The sequence below is a fragment of the Ochotona princeps genome, chromosome 1, assembly GCF_030435755.1.
Source record: "Ochotona princeps isolate mOchPri1 chromosome 1, mOchPri1.hap1, whole genome shotgun sequence".
NCBI lineage: Eukaryota > Metazoa > Chordata > Mammalia > Lagomorpha > Ochotonidae > Ochotona > Ochotona princeps.
This window is the reverse complement of record NC_080832.1, coordinates 169,919,786-169,941,527: the sequence shown is the minus strand read 5'-3', so window position 1 is coordinate 169,941,527 and position 21,742 is coordinate 169,919,786. Positions and strand designations below refer to the sequence as shown.

Genomic DNA, 21,742 nt, shown 5'->3' with positions numbered 1-21,742 from the left:
GTATTCGTGTGAACAGATTGAGGCTAAGCATGTCAGAGGAAGTGAACTTTTTTGGTTAAGCCTTATTCCATTGAGATTCAGTGCGGTTGTGATACAGTGCTACCCAGCAGTTCTATAGGAGTATCTTGGTGTTTTTTTATTTGGCAAAACTAGTAAGACAACTGTTTTGAAGCAAAAGGAAGTAAGATAGAGTAAACCAGTGGCTCTCAGCTAGGGTGGGTTTTGTCCCTCTTTGCCCCAGGACAGCTGGTAATATTCAGATGGTTTGGGGGTCATCACCAGGCGGAGTGTATGTTAAACGCATGGTATGCTGCTAACCATCCTACATCACAGAGGACAGGACCCCACCTCAAGGAATTATCAAGCCTAACTGCCAATGGTGTTGACATCAAGAGATCCAGCAGAGGAACAGGCGCGAGAGACTGAATTAAAGAAACGGAGTCCTTATTCTGCAAGACTCATGGCCACGCAACCTCTGCCTTGATCCCTGTGGCGGTTGCCCATCTACACCACGAGGATGAAAAACACGTTCTTTATAGTGATATGACAAAGACTCATGAACTCATATATGTGAAACGCTCTGATTCCTTCAGAAGAAATGGTCTCCATAAAATCCGAGCAGTCATTACGGCTGTGCTCTGATGAGCTCATGAAATTGTGCCTGAAGAACTGTATTCCACCCCCTCAAAAAAAAAAAAAATTCCTCCAGGAAAAGAAAACAAACTAGGGATGATCTCATCATGATTACACCTGCCACACCAAAAAGCAGACGCAGTTCAGAGAAACAAAATTCTTTCCCTTCAGCAACGAACTGGGCTGTGCCTGTAATTAAGATCTTAATAAGGAGGCAGAGCTGTGGGCTATGAGGCCGGAGCTACCTGCCAGGTTTAAGACAAGAGTGACTGAAATACAATCCCCCTCACTGCTTGATGCGCTCAGGTGTTCCAGCCAAGCCTGTATTTCAAAATGGGCTTGCCTTCGTTTCTAAAGATGCCTAGTTCCGCAAGAACGTAGAAAAGGAGCTATTTATTATTTACATTTAAAGGTAAATGTTATTTGTGATTTTCTCTGAAGAATTTGACTAAATCTTCCCCCGCCCCACCACCCTAATAAAGCCCTTTAGATATTTTCGGGTATAACGACACCTTCAGTGCCTTGTTCATCGATCGCTGGAGCGGCTCATGCTGACTGCCTATAAAGTGACGTACGTGTGTGTTCCTGAACTTTCTAACTTCAGTTTCAGAAATCCTTCTCATCCTCAGACCAAATATCCCAGCCTTTGGCTTACAAGACTCAACGGCACGTGAGTGAACTTCGAACAATTCATGGAAAACAGAATCCAAAGCTAAGTCTGTTTTGTTTCCAACAATTTTTGAAATCCATGCCGGTGGGGGGGGGGTGTCTTCAGAATGTTTGTGGGAAATGAATATTGTGAAAAAGTATGTGTGAGTTTCAAAGCTTGTTTGCACCAAATTGAATGTATCTTTTAAGTCCACTTTTTGCAAACCCCTGAAGCACCCTCTAATTTCCTGCTGATGAATCTTTCTTGGTTGAATTTAGGTCTTGGAAGGAGAAAGGTTCAGTCAAGACGTACGTGTCTTCTGTTTGACAAGACGATTCTTATCAGGAGACCAGATCTGAGGCTGTGCCTCTGAAGCCTAGAAGCCCAGCTCTACAGCTCATGAGGTTGTAAGAGAGGCGGCTCTTGGGCCCCTTTGATTTCTCTTCTTCCCCTTCCTGAGCCCCATCTAAGTCCTGCCCATCACACTGGTTCTGAGTGTAAAGGACCATCCACTCAGAGGCTCACACTGCAGTTCCAGCCCAGGATTGCACTCCAGCAGAAAAAAAAAAAAAGGGCTTCGGAAGTGTGCCTTGCTCACACTTTGCGATACTACGGTAACACGGCTGCTCCACAAACCCATTTCCTGCCAGAGTCTAAGTCACACCACGGATGTCTAGTACCAAGAACAACCAAGGAAACCTCATCAGCAGGCGGCTGACATGTCCTGTGGCCAATGCTGAACTCCAGGAGGCTGGAGTGGAGCCCGGGAGTCCACTGGGCTATCAGTACTAGCTGTGAGGGTGTGCTTCTCTGTGAAGGAGGCAGGAGTTGGAGGGACAGAACATCCAACTTTGATCAGTCAAGTGCAGAGCCTTCAGCACACAGAGGTCTAGCTGAGTCTTAAGTTAGCCACATCTCCCGTGGCAGTGAGGTGCTAAATTGAGGGTAGCAAGTCGACAACCACAAATTCATGCGATGAAGGCTAACTCACACGGACCAAGACGTGGCACAGTGTCGGTCTCAGGGGAAGAAATCAGGAAAAAATGGCAATTGTGTAACACTTCAAGAAATATGAAGGAGATGTCATTACCATCTTAACCTTGCGCGTGTATGGGTCACTCTCAGCTTCCACTGAGCTTCACAGTTAATCACACACAAGAAGGGCTTTTCAGGAACTTCATGGAAGATGTGTCTATGGAGAAACCGCATAATCTCAAGTTTCGACAGCAAAATGAACTTGGTAATTTAAAAAAAAAATTTAGTTTTTCATTTATGAGGGACAGTGAGAGCAACAGAAAGAAAGAGAATGAGCCTATTTATCTGGCTTATTTCCCAAATGTCCACAACAGCTGGGACTGGGCCAGGGCTGGTGCTGGGAGCCAGGCATCCAATCCAGGGCTCCCGCGTTTGTGTCAGGGACCCACAAGTTGAGCCATCAGCTCCATTAGCAGGAAGCTGAACTCAGGCGTTGCAGAGAGGTATTGAACCTGGCATTCCAACGTGGAATATGGTGATATTTTAACCACTAAGCTAATTGCCTGCCCTTGGATTTGTCTTTTAAATTAAGATTTCCACAGTCCTGAAGCCCCCTGGCTTCACACACACACACACACACACACACACATGCACACACCCCAGAGTAAAGAGTTCAAATTCATTTCAAAGGGGGCTCTGAGCAGTTCTGTTGTTTGCAGTACTTGCACTTTCACATACTCATAGTTGTTCATTCTTCATTTTTGGTCAACATAAATACTAACATTTCACATTAGCAACATTCAGGGCAACCTTATAACTACTACCTTGCTTTGAGAGATTGTGGTCGCCACCGCTGTTCAGATTTCCTGGAAAGCCTGTCTCACCTTCCCCAAATCCAGCTGGAGTGCATCATTTACTAAAACTACCTTCTCAAGAGTCTGTCCTTAAGTGGCCAAAAAAAAAAAAAAAGGCTGTTACTGGGAAATGAAGACTCCTTGGCAAGAGCCTTTTGTAGCTGTGATGTTCCCGAGCTGTGCAGAGTCCCATTAGCCAGGAAGGATTACCGCAGGGACATGCCCGGAATGCCCAAAATAAATAAGACGGAGGGGGTGTTGTTTACCATATATAAACAGGGACATTTATTTTCTCCTGTCCCCTTCCCATATCCATCCTCTCTACAATCACCCATCACCTAGGAAACTGGCACTCACTCTCTGACATTTGCCATTGGAAATATAGTATTTCTTCCCAGTGGCTGTGTTAAGTTTGTCTTGGCGAAGAGGCCTGGTAATTAAGTCTGTATGTTTCTGCAGAGTAGGGCAATGGCCCTGGTGGCTGGCATTTTTCAAGCCAATTTGTCTAGGTTTCTTTGTAACCCCCAAATGATCTAGAAATAGATCCTGAAGACCCCTGGCCTTGCATTGACGTCACTCTGATGGCCTCGGGGATTGGGACAGCATCTATTCCTGAACTTCTCACCAAAACACTTTTCCTGGATTTTCCTTTTGTGCTTCTTCATCAACAACTTTCTTTTTCTCACTGATTTTTGTTATGCTAATGTTTTTTGTTGTGCATAAACAATTCAGTGACTATTTCCTCTTATCTACATAATGCTTCTCTAGGTCTCTGTATAAACGAACACACGTACAAAGGTTTTAAAAAATTATTCTTGCACCAAAATCAAATCATCTTTAAGTCCCATTTTACCAGGAAATTTTTGAAGTTGTCTTATTTCATCTTTACAACTCTCTGATAAAGCAGATGTTATAACCCTCTTTTTTTTTTTTTTTTAGAGGGGAAATGGAACTCTAAATTTCCTAGCTTAAAATTATCGTGAGAGGGCCAGGTACAAAGGCTTGATTGGCTAATTCTCTGCCTAGCAAACTCCTGGATCCCATCTGGATGCTGATTCATGTCCTGACTTCCCATCCAGCTCCCTGCTTGTGACCTGGGAAAGCAATAAAAGATGACCAAAAGCCTTGGGACCCTGCACCCAAGGAGGAGACCCGGAACAAGCTCCTAGCTGCTGGCTTTGGATCATCTCAACTTTGGCCATTGTGGTCATTTGGGGAGTGAACCAGTGGATGCAAGATCTTTCTCTCTGTTTCTCCTTCTCCCTGTTAATCTGCATTTCTAATAAAATAAATATAATCATTACAAAGTAACAAATGGGGAGATTTGGAACACAATCTGTGTCCTTTCCACCATGCCAGCATCAAGATCCATTTAGATGGTGATCTCTCTATATAATTCAGTATTGGATTTGATAAGCATCTGCTGAGTACCCACTCTTTTCCAATTTCAGGAATACGATGACATATTGATAACAATGGAGAAACCAAGTCCCGAATATATCACAGGCGGGCCATTGGCAAAGGAGCATGATTCCCAGGTCTGGGATCTGTGTTTCTACAATACGTACTAAGGCTCCTCAAATACTCAATAATACTCAACAACCTTGATTTAATGACCTGGATTTGATGTAACTCTGTCATGACCTCTTGAGTCATCCTATCGTTTCAACATCTCTGCACGTTCACCACATACAGAGAGCTAGAAGCAGCTAGCAGCATTTATTTAACCCTATGCCGGGAACCATGGGACACACTTTATACTCATATATCTTCCTGGGCCTTAGAATGTTATACAAGGAGGATATCACCCATGGTTTGTAGATAAGATTGAAACTCCGAGGACTTAACTTGCCCAAGGTCACCGCGTTGGAAGCCACAAGAGACAGAAATGCCTTTCTCCAGCACCCACACTCTACCTTGTCTCTCGTGTAAGACCTTCTAGCACTATGGTTCGGTCTACTTTCACTAGCAGGGCGCGTGTCTGTCAATCCACCTGTTACCAAGGGTGAGTCTCCTGTGTAAATGAAAACTGGTGTGGTGCGGAGAGCTCCAGCTGCCCTGCCAAGAGGGGGCGATTTGAGTGAGGGCGGTTAATAAGTAAGGCAGCACAAACAGTGGTGGACAGAGGTGACAAACATAAGCTATTCTGGGGATTATAGGGCCACCCAGGAGGCCAAGGTTTAGGCTCTCGATTACTTTATGGAGTGGCTACATGAGGAGACATTACTGGTGGAAGGGGACAGAGCACTCAGGTCACGTAGGCAACGAGTGGGAGTAGTGAGAGAAGCAGATTTCCCACGGCAGAGTCCAAGGAGAGGCGAGATAAGGGGCGTGGGCTGTGCAGGAGGGGCGGGTAGCCCCCGTGGGTGGGAAAGGTAAACTTAACAGGATCTGGGAATTAGAAATGGATCAGGAATGCTCAAATGCAACAGCCACAGTCAGGTCCTAAAGGATCAAAGGGGCAGAGAATTGGCAAAGGGGGCTGAAAAATAGAAAAGAGGGCTGTTTTGTTTTGTTCAAGAAAACCAGGGATGAGGGGAGAGGCAAGCCACCAAGCGATCCAGAGAGCAGGACTCCAGCATGTTGCAGCAGGAATGCTAAGGCCTGTTGAACACGCAGCACACCTTGGGTTCTGCAGAGCGTTTCATCTTGTGTACACAAGTCAGCTGGCTCAGTTTGCTAACTGCGTGCATACATACGCAATCACACTAACAGTTTTCAAAGCCATCTTTTGTGCTTTTAAGTTCATAAGCCTCACACAAGATTTAAGCAGGAGTCTCAAATTCTCGACTGGCTGCCACAAACCAGAGAAAAATTGAACACTTGAAAGCAAACTACCCAAAGCAAACAAAGAACTGGAAATTTCATAGGTCATATACAAATGGCCATATTGACTACACTAAACACTCTATGATGTTTTCCTCAAGGTGGCTTGAGAAACTAACAACCACTTCCAAGTTTCCCTCAAAACTTTGTTTGACAACCATTCTCTTTTCCTGACTTGCTAACCCTCCTCCTCCCCAACTATAGAACACCAAAATGAGAATTTTAAGTGCAGCATGCCTAACCATGTTTGAAATCCCACCTGTAATTTTTCTTCAGTTAAGACGTTTAAGAATACATTTATTATATGGTAGACTAGATGCGCAGCTTAGAATTTTAATGAAGGCACGCAAGTGTTCAGCAATTTGGGGCAGCGAAGCAAGCCTTTACAGATGAGGCAGGCAGTGCCTCTGAAGGCGGCTCAGGCTGGGGGCCCGAGTGGGCGGGGACAACCGAGTGGGCGGGGTCTGGGTGGCCTCTGTTCAAACACAGTTGGGCAGAGTGCCTTCCGGGTGCAGCACCCTTAACAACCATCCCTTCCAGACCTAGTAAGAACAAGCAAATCAAGACCGTGCGGGCGCCACCTTCCTTCCCTCCGCTCCTCTCTTGAAACCACCACCTTGGAGAACTTACTAATGAAGGCCCCATAGCCTACTGTCACATACATCACCTCAGACTGATTCCCTTCTAAGAAGAATGGGATATTAGACATGTGAGAGAGACTTGCCGTGAACAAATGACAAGACACAATGAGTTACAAATAGGCCAGATATCTCCTAACCAGAAAAGTGTTCCTAAAATAAGAGCTCACACTCCACAGGTCTCCTGTTGTGGGTAACATCGCTGGCCCGCCTGGAGGTGCAAGAGTGTTTGAACAGCAAGTGAGCGGAGTCTGGTTGTGATCCCCGAAGTGGCCAAACCAGATAAGCTTGCTGGCTGCCATAAAAAACCTTAAAGGGTTTATAAATCTCTCAATGAACATTTTACAGTTCGGTGCTACACTTACCGTTTATTAGAACAACACGGTGTTTTGGGAGGTAATTCCTACTCCAGGATTTTATAATCTAATAATGATCTAGGTTTACTACCTAAGCAGCTTGAATTAAATAATTGCCAAACGTACATTTTATTTTGCTTTCTAGCGTCACTGACTAAAATCCACCAATAACAAGAGGATTCTAACCAGCAGATAAAGCTGGGATGTTATTGCCTTGAACTTGGGGAACAGAAACCACTTGGCAGGATGATTTTGGAAGGTCAAAGATGGTTCTTACATGGCTGAAGTGAATTTTGGATCCAATTCACCTTGCTTTCAGCTGCATGCCACTGAGTAAATTCCTTAGCCTCACTGTACCACAATCTGCGCATTTGAAAATGAGTATATGAATAATCTCCCCCTTCGGGAGTCACCGGGAGTGTTGGCTATGATAACCGTTACAGTGAGTCTCGGGGAATGCGAGCTAATCCCACGATGTTCGCAGCCCCTCCCCTACCAGAAATGCCAAAAGCCTCTGTTGAAACGCAGGTGTGCGTTACCAGGAATGAGAAAACAGACTTTATAAGAAAGAGAAAGGGCGGGATTGCTCCAGCTTTGGGTTCGTTTGGCAGTCCCTAGAGGGCATCAGTCTGTCATTTGTTCTGTCGGAAGAGTCAGATCTTTGGGGGCAAATGTGTTCCCAAGCCAGTCAGATCCCTTATGTACCTCACGGGGCAGGGTGCTCAACACAGCAAGACGCAGAAGGGAGGCAGGTCGCCCGTGACGTCCAGGCATGGTTGACATTGTCACTCACCCTGACCTTTCCATAAACAGTCATGCCAAACATGATGAGGTCACTGCATAAAAGTGACTTAAAAGTCATCACTTTCTACATTATAGAGCACTCAGTTTCACGCATTTCACGTCCCAATTGTCATTACATGGATGCATTTCCTTCCTCTCTTAGCCAGGTTTTATTCCGTAACGGGTGGGGAGGGGGAGTCACCTCAGAATGAGTAATTTCTAGTCCGATGTCTGTGATCAAGAAGGGGCCTGGGGGGATCACACCAAGAACGGACGTTTTGCCAGGTAGAAGGATTTCTCGCCTAAATTTGAATGATCTTCGGGATGATTTTTGTCCTTTACTGTCCCCAGCTGTTGCAGACACACGGAGAACAGATAGCCCAGCGGTAACTGATACTGTGGTTACCGAATCTCATAATCTTTTCAAGGACTGCAGCGCCTGCCTGACAATAAAGATTTTCAACATCTCGATTTAGGGCTTTTGAAGAAATGATTTATCACCAAGGTTAGTCAGGGGGCTATTAAGTGAGACCGAGCGTGTACAACCTCACATCCAAAAAGGGTGGGCCAATCCCACAGCAAGGCTGCCTGGCCAGAATTCATTTTCATAACAGCCTTTCTGTTGAGAAGCACTGGGACTCAGGTCTATTCATCATTCAAGAGGAATTCCTTGCAGTGCCGTCTGCTTCTGTTGCACGTCTCCTGGAAGCGGCTTGCCTCTCTGGATGGGATATGCTGAGCCAGTCACAAACCTCAGCCAAGAATAAACACCAACAAGGGTGCGGAATGCCCTGGAAAATAACGCTGCTCGCCTGAGAATGAGGACCACGGCACCGCTGGAGGTGAAAAACCAGCCTGAATCTTCATGCCCTGAATTCATTCAAGCATCAACGAGAGTTTCGAGAAATGCCCCCCCCCCCCATTACTCATTTACATCTCATCATCGTTGTACAACACAGTGTCTGGGCTTTTTAATACTCTTCCACCACCACCACCGCCCCTTCCCCTCTTCGCCGCCCCTCCCACCCCCAAACCACACAGGACCAACTGCTTCCCTGAAAAAACGCTTTAAGGAATGGCTGGAAACCTTTGCTCTGAGAGCCGGTCCGAGACAGGCAGCAGTTGGGACTCCCGCTTGCTATGAACGCTCCCCAGGGAGGTCCAGGCCTGGCCGGAGGGGGGACGGGGGCGTCCCGAGCCCCTCCTTGGTTGGAGTTAGACACCCACTGATCCTCAGCTCACCAGGGCACTACTACCCAGAGTCTGCCCATCACCGCCCGGAGCAGGTCTCTCCGCCTGGGGCTGGCTTGGCCTGTTTGCACGCCTGCTTCCCTGACTGAGCTGTCCCGGCGCACAGGCTAGGGAGGGTCCATGCAGAAACAGCTGCCCTCCCTGGCTCCGAAAGCGGGCTCTCTTACCTTGTACTTCATCTCGGCGGCGGGGCAGGGGGCCGTGTTCCCAGGCTAGTCAGACCGCGTCCAGCCCGGCGTGCGCGCCCCCATGGAGTGCGGTGGGCTCGGTGCAGCGCCGGGAGAGCCGCCGGGCAGCCGCAGTCCGCGCCTTCCAGCCTCTGACGCACCGTGTGGAGGGAGGCAGGCCCCGCGCGGCTCTCATTTGCATACCGCTCCACCATTGGCTGGCGGGGGAGGCAAGGTAACGTCCCTGTCCCCGCCCACCCCTTGACTTGTGCAAAGACTCCTGACAAAGACCTTGTAATGCGATCATCGCTTTTTTTTAACATGATCCTAAAGGGTGTTTGGGTGAAGCAGAAAGTGGGGAGCCCCGAGGAACCTTTCTCCGCACCCCCCTCCTCGCCTTCCTTCCCAATCCTGCAAGAAATAAAGACGTAAGTAAATAAAAGGAAAGAAACAAAAACAGGAAAAAGAGGCCAAGTTCTTTTTAAGATGAACCCAGATTGCGGAGAATCGCAGCTCACAGAGCTGCCTGACAGTGGAGCTTCCTGTGACCCACACAGCTCCTTCATAAACCCATTTCATTTCAAAGCCATTCACCTACATGAAACGAACTCTGAGAACAAAAGGTTTTCTGTCTCCGGGCCCTTTTGCCTACACACCCCTGCTGGTATTTCTCTGTCTGTCTCTTTTTCTGCACCCCTCCTCCCTCTCTCTCTTCTTAGTGCCTGTTGGCTTTATTTGTTCTTTTCAATGTTCAAAGTCCTTTGCAGTGTCAGTCTGCAAGGAACTGGAATACAATTCTCCCTCAGTGAAAAGGATCTGCCAGGCACAGCCCCCCAGGCTAGGGGAAGGGGTGAGTGCGGGGGACTGTGCACCAGCCTCACCCAGAGGACCTCGGGCCAGGCAGCTCGCTTCACTGACTTTGCTGAGGATAAAGGTTAGCTGGCACCCCCTGGGATGGGGCTGGCCAGGGCACGCCCTATACATCACCACTGTCTGCCGAGTTCTCTGCCCTTTGAGAGCTGGTATTCTCAGCTCCAGCTTTGAGCACTCCAATTGTTTTCCTCCTGACCTCTTTCCTGAAGCTGACCCGTTAACCCAAGGACGCTTATTATATTCAAGGAGAATAAAAATAAAATGCCTGCTGTTGATGGGCCTGGCTAAGGGTCTCAGCCTCTCTCCAGGGAAGTGCAGCTCACAGTTTCTATAGAGAAAGAACCAGAGAGAGAGAGAGAGAGAGAACAGACAGGGCCAGTTCCCATGATGCTCTGAAGGACAGCCTGGTGCTGCAAGTGTCTGCTTTCTCCCTGGCTATAGGACAGAGGCTTGGTGAGTCCAGACAAGAGCTGTCCCAAGAGGGATGCTCTCCCACCAGACTACATGACTTGGATGGAGAAATCAGCTTTTTTTTTTCCCCCTGAGAGTTGGGTCAGAAGCAGTTTGTTGTTGTTGGGATTTTTATTTTTTGGCCCCTAATTCTCAATGGATTAAGGCGCTACTTCTACCATCTACGCAAGAAGAATGGGAGAGTAGCTGCTACAAAGGTGGCTTCCAGAAATCGTATTCTCTGTTGACCATTTAGTGTGGCATCAATTCCCTGGATCTGACCCCCGAGAGGCCAGCCAGAGGAAGCTGCCCATCAGCCACCTAGCCTCTGCTAGGTCTTGCTTTCCACAAACTGACACACACGGCGTAGCACCTTGCAGGTGTCTTCCTGTCCATCTTGCAGCCTTACAGGAGTATCCTCGGTTGGGAGGGAGGCAATTGCTTTTTGGAGCCTGCCCAGATGATCCAGGACAGCAGGTTGCTGGCATTTCCCTCTGGACAAGGAGTCTGCAGCCTCCGGCAGATCTGGAGGACATTCCTCGGGCTTTCTAAGCAGGCACGCTGACATCTCCTCCTGTTTCGTTTCCTGAGGATCCCTGTGCATGTGGATGCTAAACCACCTGTCCCATTTAATATTTTAAAGCCCAGTCTCAAAGTCTGTGTGTGTTAGGGCTTTGGGGCAAGGTCCTTCCCAGGCCCAAAGCTTTTGATCCCTACCAAACACCCTCTTCCCCACTTCCTGCCTTCCTGTTTCTGTCCAGTAACATAAGACACTGGAATGCTGCTTAAAGTTCATTTTCAGATGGCCAGCTGATATCAGCATGTGGTTAGATGCATCCAGAAGGTCCCGAGGTGTTGGACCCAGGTAAATGTGGTGGGATCTCTGCCAGTTTCTTGATGTTCATGTCTTTAAGCATAAAATAGAGAGAAAATAACAATGGTATCTATATGATAGGATTTATAATGAGGATCAAAATAACGGAGATAGAAGTGAATTGTACTTGGCAGGTGCTCAGGCCTTAAAATGGCTGTATATTAGTAACTGTTAGGATGATTACTTTTGTAGTAATATTAGACGTGCTCTGTATCATACAATATTATAAAGTCAGCCCTCTACTCCCGATGAGTCTGGTTAATATTAGGTGGTTGTTGAAGTTGTAACTGAGGCAGGGATTCCAGGACAGGTGTGTGTACCATGCGTGCCTAAAGCATCTTTCTGTTTTAACAGGAATAACTTCAGCACCTCCCACATATAGGCACCTTTCCAGGTGGGGCGTGGACCACAGGAGCTCAGACAGCAAAGTTTCTACCCTCCAGGAGCTTATTGTGCAGTGAGAGCAGAAAAACAAACAAACAAACAAAAAACCAGCTCAAGGCATGGATGAGATGGTTTGTGGCAACAAGTGCTCCCTTGGTTAAATTCAACAGGGAAACTAGCCAGGAAAGGGCAGCCCAAGGTTGACGGTGTGTGTCCTTCATCTTAGCATCAAGTGGTTAGAGACGCCACTCCAAGGAAATGATACCTAAGCATCAATAATATTCATAAGATTACCGTGAAGGACCCAGCCACCCAGGACCCTGGATAGACACGACCCGTGAACAGAGCCTGAATTAGGCCTGGGTTCAGCCTCTGTAAGATCAGTATGCATTCCTTGTGTAGAGCACTCAGGGACCCACTAAGAAGATGGGCTTGAGACAGGTCTGAGTGGGCCAGGAAGGCTCTGGGCTGTCCTAAGCCAGACAGCCTCATTTCTAGCAGTTTTCACCCTCTATTGCAACACTCATGGACAGCAGGCTACTGATTAAATGACCAAGCTCTGGTCTCAGCACAGCTTACCAATCGCAGCCAGTGGTTACTTTATTAGTATTATTTACTCTATTTCCTTTAAAACTCTTTGGGGAAGCATATGTTTTCTCAATGAATAGAGAAACAGCCCCATATCAACCATTACTCGGGACATTGGATGCAGAAATAATGTTGAAACTGAGCCGTGTAATGGATGGCTGGGGCAGCCCCGGTGCTGCCATCAGGACCTCCTGAAATGTACGAGGCCCCTGCCCTGTGTGTCTGCCAGCACTGCCGTCGGTGGGTGTCTCCACCTGCCAGCCTCACCGCCTACCTCCCGCTCTGCCCAGAGCTCTGCCTCCCCAGACTGCCATGCAGACAGGAGTACGGGAAATGGCACTGGAAACCCTCTGAGCAATTTTCCAGCTGCTTTTGCTGCTGTTGGATGCAAGCTTGAATAGAGCAAACACATCCCGAGCACATTGGACGGAGGAGTGCCGTCTGAGAGGCATCCCTAGGGCTGGCTGGCTGCTGTTTAGAAAGAAGGGCAAAATCAGAGTCAGAGCACGTGAGGGCTGGAGGTGACCTTGCAGATCATCGGGTGCAGCTCCTCCCAGAGGGCAAAGGTGCCCTAGGAGGGGTAGATGCCCAGCACACACCAGCAAGGATCCCAGCTGCTGAATCACACCTCAGGTCAGTCCCCTCAATCTCTTGCTTGAGCTACTCCTGGAATTTCTTTTTAGGTTCCCTGCCAGAAACCTTTCTCCATCTCATTGTATCTGTCACCTCCCTACCTAGTTCCCAGAGTACAGAGCCGGTCACATCACTCACGGTGCTTAGTGTCCTCAAATGACGCCTCCGTGCCTCCAACGCAGAGAACGTGGACGCTTAGGCGGGTCCTGTCATCTGAGCCCACCTCCCTTTGTGACCTCATCTTCCCCCTTCTCCACCCTCCTCCTCTGGCCCACACTCCAGCCATAAGTGGGGAGAAGTGAGGAGGGAACTCACCAACTACAAGACGACCTTGTGGCTTCGCCACTGCACAGATGGGACCTTCTGCCGAAAATGCCCCCTTTGCTCTCTGCTGTCCCAACACTAACTCTTTTGTCTCCTTGTCACAGCCCCCACCCTGCCCACCTCATCAGTTCAGAACTCACCCCTCACTATGCCCCCATTGTCTTGAGAACATGGCTCTATTATAAGGACTTTTCCACGTTGCAGTACACTGATGTGTTCTTGTATTTCTCTAGCTTCAAAGCGTGGGACAATGTGGTGTCCTGTTGATTCTCATGCCTCCTTTCCCGTTACAGGTATTTAAATACTAGATGAATGAATAAGACCGCCAATGCAACTTCAAAGAATGTGTGTGTGTGTGTGTGTGTTGAAGATTTATTTATTTATTTTTAAATGCAAAGTCAGATATATAGAGAGGAGGAGCGACAGAGAGGAAGATCTTCTGTCTGTTGATTCACTCCCCAAGTGAGTGCAATGGCCAGAGCTAAGTTGATCCGAAGCCAGGAGCCAGGAGTTTCTTCCACATTTCCCACGCAGGTGCAGGGTCCCAAGGCTTTGGGATGTCCTCTACTGCTTTCCCAAGCCACAAGCAAGGAGCTGGATGGGAAGTGGGGCTGCCAGGACACGAACCGATGCCCATATGGAATCCTGGTGCATGCAAGGCGAGGACATTAGCCACTAGTGCTGGGCCCAGAATGTGTGTTTACATTGGGGTTCTGCTTGGTGGCCAGGAAGGAATTGTGAAAAACTTGTGTTTTGGGGGCAGTTGAGTAATCGGCATTTGTTAAAAATGTAGACTGAGGGCCTGGCACAATGGCTCGGTGGTTAAATCCTCCCCCTCAAGCACCGGGATCCCATATGGCACTGATTGGTGTCCTGGTTGCTCCACTTCTCATCCATCTCCCTGCCTATGGCCTGGGAAAGCAGTCAAGGATGGCCCAAAGCGTTGGGATCTTGCACCCATATGAAAGACCCAGAAGAAGCTCCTGGTTCCTGAGTGCAGATTGACTCAGTTCCAGCTGCTGTAGCCACTTGAGGAATGAACCAGTGGACTGAAGATCTTTCTCTCTGTCTCTTTTTCTCCCTGTAAATTGGCTTTCCAATAAAATATAAATCTTTTTTTTTAATGGACACCTTTGCGGAACCAAAGCAACACTTACTGCCAGTTCTATATCTGTCAGCTGAGTAGCTTTGACCGTTGCAAAAGGCCAAAAAATGCAAGACTATTTTGGAGATGTGGGAGTTACGTGAAATTTTGACTTGCGTGTCCAAAATTTTCTTGAAACACAGGTGCGCCATTCATTTACGCTTTGTCTCTGGGGCTACAATAGCAGAGTTGAGCATTTCTACCGGTCTCACCCTCTGAAAAAAGTTGCCAGCCCAATGGTGCAGGGCGGATCTGGCCTTGAAGGTGTCAGCTAGGGAGGAGATTCTTCCAGGCCACAGAGGATCAGCTGAAGCAGCATGAGCAACCAAGGGTCCGCTCTGAAACATAACAGTGCTAAGGGCCGTGTTCGACACTTCTTAGTTTGATGCTAGTTTTTTTAGATCAACCTACATAGAAATGAAAATTGTTTCAAAAAATAATGGGAGGGAGTAGTGTTTCGCTCCTACTTCAAACCTCAAGAAACTTTCCCCAAAGACGAGTGTTTGAGAGTTTCTAGCTTTTAAAATTTCTATTTTTCACGATACGGTGTCACAGGCTCAGGGATTTCCTCTTTCATCCCCCCCACTGTTCTTTCCTATGTTATAACAACAGTTCGTCCTTCAGCAACAGTCACAAGTCCATCATTCTGCTGTTTAAGTATTCTGACATTGTGTGCATGCTATTGTTGAGATACATTGAACAGTTCCATTGGGAGTCTATCTTTGATTCAGGAGCAGAGATGCAGACTGCCCTGTATCCTCCCTTCTCAGCAGGGTTTTCTTTTTCACTGCATCTGTCCCTTGCCTCCTTTGCCTCATACAGCTCAGACTGAAGCCAGGTGCCAAGCCCTGGACTAGGTATTTACAAACACGATGAAGTATAATAGTCATCTCACGTGCTTCCTCAATACGCAGGTGGTACTGTCATCTCACTAAAAGTAATGGACACTCAGCTTACGCAACAGGTGAGTGCTGTATGTATAATTAAATATAAGCCCAAGGTTTCTGGATCCTGAGTCTATGTGGTCCTCGCCACTGTTCTACACTGCTTCCTCTTGAAGCGCTTTGTCACCTGAGCTCCTGTTCTTGCTTCCGTTAAGGCTAAGTCTCCGTTTGTGTCCGTCAGGCTTCCACTACTTCAACTAAAACACCAGAGTGAACCAATTGAGAAGGGAAGGTTTCATTCTGCTTACAGTTTCAAAGGTCTCTGTTCATTATTGTGTGGCCCAATAATAGTAAGAGATATTTTCACATAGGCAAGCCTGGCAGGAGAGAAGAGAGAGAGAGAGAGAGAGAGAGAGAGAGAGAGAGAGAGAGAGAGAGAGAGAGATGAACCACAATTATGTAACTAACCTTCTCACTAGAATTGCTTTCCAGGGCAAACCCCCATTGACCTAAAGATCTCCCACAAGGCTTACCTCCCAGTTAGTTAAATCAAGTCTCCACCCGTAACCCACCAACATTAATCCATCAGCTATTAATTAAAATGTGGGGATTTAAATGTTTGTGTTTGGGGGTGCAAATCCTGTTTAAACCCTAGCATTACCCCTGTGGGAGGGAGCCTACTGGGGACTGGGGCATTACTGTGAAGGTGCAGTGAGGACTCACAGTGTGTATACAAGCAAATGCAGCTTACATGGACTTTCCAGCCAGTGCACCTGCAGCGTGTTTCCTCCTTCTGCCCCTCTTTCATCATTCTGCTAACCTACACCCCATTTTGCCTCCAGCTCACACCCCATCTCCTTCATGAAGCCCTTGGAGAATGCTCATCCGCTCTGACTCTCCTCCGTCTCTCTCCGATCACCGAAGGCCCAGGGCGATGCTTGCCAGATTCCAACCTCCTTAAGGAACAGTCGTAAATGCCACATTCCTCTCCTTTACATTGGCTTCGGCAAGCTTAATGGGCAGCCTTGGGCCTTGTCCGTCTAGAAACACCTCTTACGTGCTGTAGTAAAAGTCTTTAGTGTTGGCGATGCGTGGTTTCATTTCAGAATTCATCCCCTACAACAAGATTGGAAGAAGCTTGTAGAAGAGAGACCTGGCTTCTGTGGTATCTCTTTCTACACCTATGTAGGCAGCTCAGTTATGTCCTCTCAGAAGCTCCAGTCTCGTGCATACACACAGTCTTTGGTGCAGTTGACAAGCAAACAAACAACAAAAAACAAACTATGTCTTAGCAGGCAAGTAAGGAGTGTGCTCCCTTCAAGACAATCGCTCTCCGCTTCACCTACTGCACTGGCTAAACTCTTCGAAGGCATGAAAGAATGTTGTTAGGGAGGTATCCGGGCACAGCCTCTCATGCTTGGGTCTAGAGGGGGGACCAGAGCATCCACTCACTTTCCCTCCACTAATAGTATGACGCAGGAGAACTTCCAAAGATGACCCAACCTCAGCCACCAACCCCCCTTTAAAAAATGAATACTGACGTCTGATTTGGTTCCTCCCTAACTTATTCCTCGTTTCTCACTTCTCACTCAGTGACAAACCACCTGGGGTGGGGTGAGGCACTGCACAACAGAGATGGGGAGTGGTTCCTTTCCATCCTCTAGGTGACGCTGGGCCCTGTTTGACCCACCGTGTTGTACCCTTAGAAGCACCGCACCTAGCTTCTAGCTGCTCTCTGTCCTTCATCCCCCACACTTGGAGGTGGCTTTTCATGTCCTTCAGGGAGAAAGTGTCACAGCAAGGGTCTGAGCCCCGTCCTGATGCTTGAGAAACCATGGAAGAAGCGCATGCCGTGCCGAGTCACTACCATGTCACGGATGTCCCAGGGACATGGCTGTGACTACGGGGATTGTGAGCGGCATCTGGGCTTGCTCTTGGAAAACCTGTGCAATTCTCAAGTTTGGATGTTCAGTGTCGTTACAACTTTGGAATACTTAATGACCACCTTTCTTCCCTCACCCCCCCATCATAGAGCTGAGGAATGCTGACAGTAAAATTACATGTTCAATATACTCACTTGAATAGAGTAAATATGACAGGCAATTGTGGGGTTCCATGTTAGCATATGCTGTTCTCTTTAAAGAGAATCTGGGGAAAATTGACTTAGTGGTGAAGCTCTAAGAAAAACATGAGAAACACATAACAAAGGTTTAGTTTTACTTGTCTTCAGAAAGATGCAAAGATGTACATGTTTACTATCCATGAGAGGTCTTCAAAAAGTTAAAGGAAAAGATAGGTCATGAAAACCCTCTATATGCATTTAATTTCCTAGTACTTGTTTCTTTATTTGAAAGTCTGAGTTACACAAAGGGGGAGGGAGGGCCCGGCGGCATGGCCTAGCGGCTGAAGTCCTCGCCTTGAAAGCCCCGGGATCCCATATGGGCGCCGGTTCTAATCCCGGCAGCTCCACTTCCCATCCAGCTCCCTGCTTGTGGCCTGGGAAAGCAGTTGAGGACGGCCCAATGCCTTGGGACCCTGCACCCGTGTGGGAGACCGGGAAGAGGTCCCAGGTTCCTGGCTTTGGATCGGCGCGCACCGGCCTGTTGCGGCTCACTTAGGGAGTGAATCATTGGACGGAAGATCTTCCTCTCTGTCTCTTCTCCTCTCTGTATATCTGACTTTGTAATAAAATAAATAAATCTTAAAAAAACACAAAGGGGGAGGGAGCAAGAGATCTTCCATCTACTGGCTCCTCCCCTGGCTCCTCCCCCAGCTCCTCCTCCGTTGGCTACAACAGCCAGGTCTGTGTCAGGTTGAAGCCAGGGGTTTCAGCCAGGCCTCCCCTGCAGGTTTCAGAAACCCAAGTACTTCGGCTGTCTTCCACTGTCTTTCCCAGGCCATCATAGGGAAGTGGATTGGAAGTAGAGCAGCTGGGACTCAAACCAGTGCATACTCGGGATGCTGGCATTGTTGGTAGAGGCTTTACCTATTATACCATGACACCAGCCTTGAATTTAAATTTAGTTTTGCCCCGGAGTAGACTCATCTTTGAATCCATTTTCCCATGAACTTGGTGAAGCGCCCTGAAGTTGTCTCCAGATAGGCAGACAGGAAACAACAAGCGTTTTAAACACGATAAAACTGTGCCAACTCGCTGGCCAATGCTCACTCCTTTCCTCCTGTTTCCTGTTGTTCCTTGCCATGAGGAGTTCTGTTGTCACGTGCTTCAGTTTGTCCAAGCAGCCTGTTACTTGACGCTCACGGATCTTTGCTGCAGGTAGTGACTGTGGACTTTTGCAAAGGTTAAGATGCTCTGTCAAGACCAAATCAACAGGAATCCCTGAGTGCACAGAGGACGGTCTTTTGTTTCTGGAGGTGCTATCTGCTGCAACTGGATGGGTGCTCAGTGCATATTAAATGAGTGATGTCCAAGGTATTGTGTCCAAGGTATCATTCATGGGGAATGAAATTCGAAGAGAAGCTTAGGGAATGACTTTTGGCCTGGTGGTGGGATCCTGCCTCTCCTACTGGCTTCCCTGGGTTCGAGTCCTGGCCTTATCGCCAAATTCTAGCTTCCTGCTGATGCAAATTCTGGCAGGCAGCAGGCAAGGATTGAAGTAATCAACCTACTGACACCCACATGGAAGTTCTGTGTTGCCTTCTTGCCTCCTGGCTTTAACCTGGAGCTCTGAATAGGCTTGAGTTTGGAAAGTTCCTTTTGTGAGACTGTGGAACTGAAGTAAGAGCTAAGTAGCACTAGAGTGTGCTGAGTGATAGATGAATCAAGAGAATAGTGTGTTAAGCAGTAGGTAAATAGTACTAGAATGGTAGTAAGAAGAAACATTATTAGAGAGTAGTATTAAGAAATAGTTCAATAATAAATGAATGTCTAGCAATAAAGAAAATAAAGTTAATGGCAAAAATATGTAAGTGTTAAAAGATAACATTAGGTGATTATAGAGATTAAGATCAAAGGATAGCATTAAATAAGTAACTAGTAATAAGGTAATTAAAACAAACATGTAGGTGTTAAGAGATAGCAATTAGTAGAGGGTTGGATAAGTAATGGTAATTAGAACATAGGGTAACTGTTAGAGTGATGCTGATTGATCAATTGTTAAACTGACCCCTAAGTCTGGCTTCTGTAATGAGAGCTTCGCTTGCTGCAAGAAGAACTAAGGTAAAGCCATGATAGGCCTCGGGCTGGCCTCGGACAGGATAGGCCTAAGTTTCAGTCCCTAGAATTGAGGCTCCTGCTTCCCCCAACAGGGCCACCACACACCCTAGACAGAGCCGGCCAATCAGAGAAGACTTGAAAGGTCCTGGTCATCAGGTGGTCATGGTGATAGAGGCTGACCCATGGGGTGGGCATGGATAAGAGAGACTGACCACCAGAGCAGTCATGGGCGATGGAAACTGACCAGTTACAATCTTGCCAATGCCTGTTCGTAGAATCAGCGGCCCATTCCTACAACTATGAAATGTATGGTCGGGACCCTTGTCAAGACTCCACTGTGTTTGATGAGACTTGGACCCTAGTGCACTAGCAATAAAGTTCCTTTGCCTTTGCATTTTCTCGTGTGGAATGCCTCTGTTCAAGGCGGTGGGATAAATTCCGGATTCAACACTGTTATAAGCCCTTGCCATACAAGAGTCTTCCTGACTGCTTATGCACATGTTACCGCTTGTTGGAGGATACGATGCCACAAGACATGATGTGAGGTGTTGTCATTGTGGCACGGTGCGTTAAGCTACTGATTGCAACACTGGCACCTCGTATCAGGGCATCAGTTTGAGTCCCAGTTGCTCCATTTCTGCTCTAGATCCTTGCTGATGTGCCAGGGAGAGCAGGGGAAGAGAACCCAAATGCTTGAGGCACTCCACCCACGTGGGAGACTCAGATGGGGTTCCAGACTCCCAGCTTTGGCTGGGCCCAGTACCGGCTGCTGCAGGCATTTGGGGGAGTGAATCGGTCAATGAGTGGACAATCTCTTTCTCTGTGTCTGTCACTTTGCCTTTCAAATAGATACAATGAACCTTTCTTTGAAGTGATGCTTTTGTGTGATATGATATCGCATGAAGAAGTGTCATGTGATGGAACTTGGCAATCCCTCCCATCCTCCCCCTCTCTCACTTTCTGCTCCTGTGTCAGTGGAAGAAGCACAACAGGCTAGAGAGTGGGCCTTGATTCCCAGTTGGGGCTCAAAGCCCTCTTTCCAATCTTTCCCAGAGCTTTGCAGGTGACCTCTGAAAGTCACCCTTCACATGTGCTTTCCAGAGAGGAGGGGAGGGTGGTTTAAATGCCCAGTGCCCATCTTCCTGTAAGCATGATTATTATACTTCCTGCAGGGCTCAAGATGCATTTTTCTCATTTGTGACTCCGAACAACTCAGGAGACCCAGTCCTCAGAGCAAGCCTGTGCCTTGTTCCCTCTTGAGCTAAGAGTGCCCAGGGCCTGGAACCGGTTTGGCCAACCCAGGCAGCCACCAGCTGACGCTCAGGTGCCAGGAGGAAGGCATCTGTACAATGCAGTGCCTGGTGGAGAGGTGAGCTGAAAGGAATGTGGTGTGGGGACACATCACGCCTTGCAGGGGGCCAGTCACGTTTTGGAAGACTTTGATTCATTGTAGAAGCAAACAAAACATTCAGGGTATCAATGATCTTTTATTTTGTCTGCTAGATAAATGCCTTGAGATCCTGGGCCCAGGGCTGGATGTCCATTCCTGCCTTGCTGAATAGAGGGGGAGGAGCAGCACATTCCTGTCTTCCCACCGGCAGGCAGACCCGAGACCAAGAGAGGAGTTCTCTGCTTTATGGGAAAAGCTGAAGGGGCCCTGCTAACAAGACACTCAGTCTTACTCATACCACTGAGGTTTGCACATGTTAAGTATAAGGTCCTTGAATTTGCTGTAGTCTTGGCACCCTGTGATTTCAGACTTGAAGTTGTGGACAAGGGGGTGCGGTGAAGGTTTGCTTGAACTTCAAGGCCTGCGTTTCTCATGACTCATGTTCCAAGCAGGCCTGGAGAGCTTCTGGTCTTAGAAAGGGTGGGGGACGAGGGACCAGAAACAAGGGCGGAGCCCTTTCTGACCTGAGATGACGAAAGCCACATGTTCCCCCAGCTTTTGAGTTTGCTATCCTCAAATCACTCTATCCAGAGGTCCTCAGTAGCCACAGGATTCTTGTGACCCCAAAACCCAGGGGAGCTCAAGTCCCCTCTAGAAAATGACACAGCATTTGCTGTAACCTACGCAATCTTCTCGTATACTATAAATCATCTTTAATTTAGTTATTAACGCTGAATCAAATGTAAGTGCTACGTAAATAGTTGCTATGTTGTTCCTTTTCTTTCTTTCCTTCTTTTTTTTTTTTTTTTTTTTACAGAATAAAGATAAGGAAAAAGTCTGTACACACTCCATGCAAACTATGTTTGCCCCCTGAATATTTTCTGATTGT

The 21,742-nt window shown here is 47.6% G+C and overlaps 1 protein-coding gene across 2 annotated transcripts in view; it reads right to left on the bottom strand.

Moving 5' to 3' along the window:
- Positions 1–21,742, bottom strand: part of NEDD9 (neural precursor cell expressed, developmentally down-regulated 9) — a 108,629-nt gene that overhangs the window by 34,323 nt on the left and 52,564 nt on the right. The window contains exon 1 of one of the 2 annotated variants that reach the window (XM_058668724.1): positions 9,133–9,199. The exons of the other annotated variant lie outside the window; for it this stretch is intronic. Within the exon in view, the coding sequence (XP_058524707.1) occupies positions 9,133–9,144 (12 nt within the window). The 5' untranslated portion in view covers positions 9,145–9,199. Of the gene's footprint in view, positions 1–9,132; positions 9,200–21,742 lie in introns of those variants that run through there. 2 annotated transcript variants of the gene reach the window in all.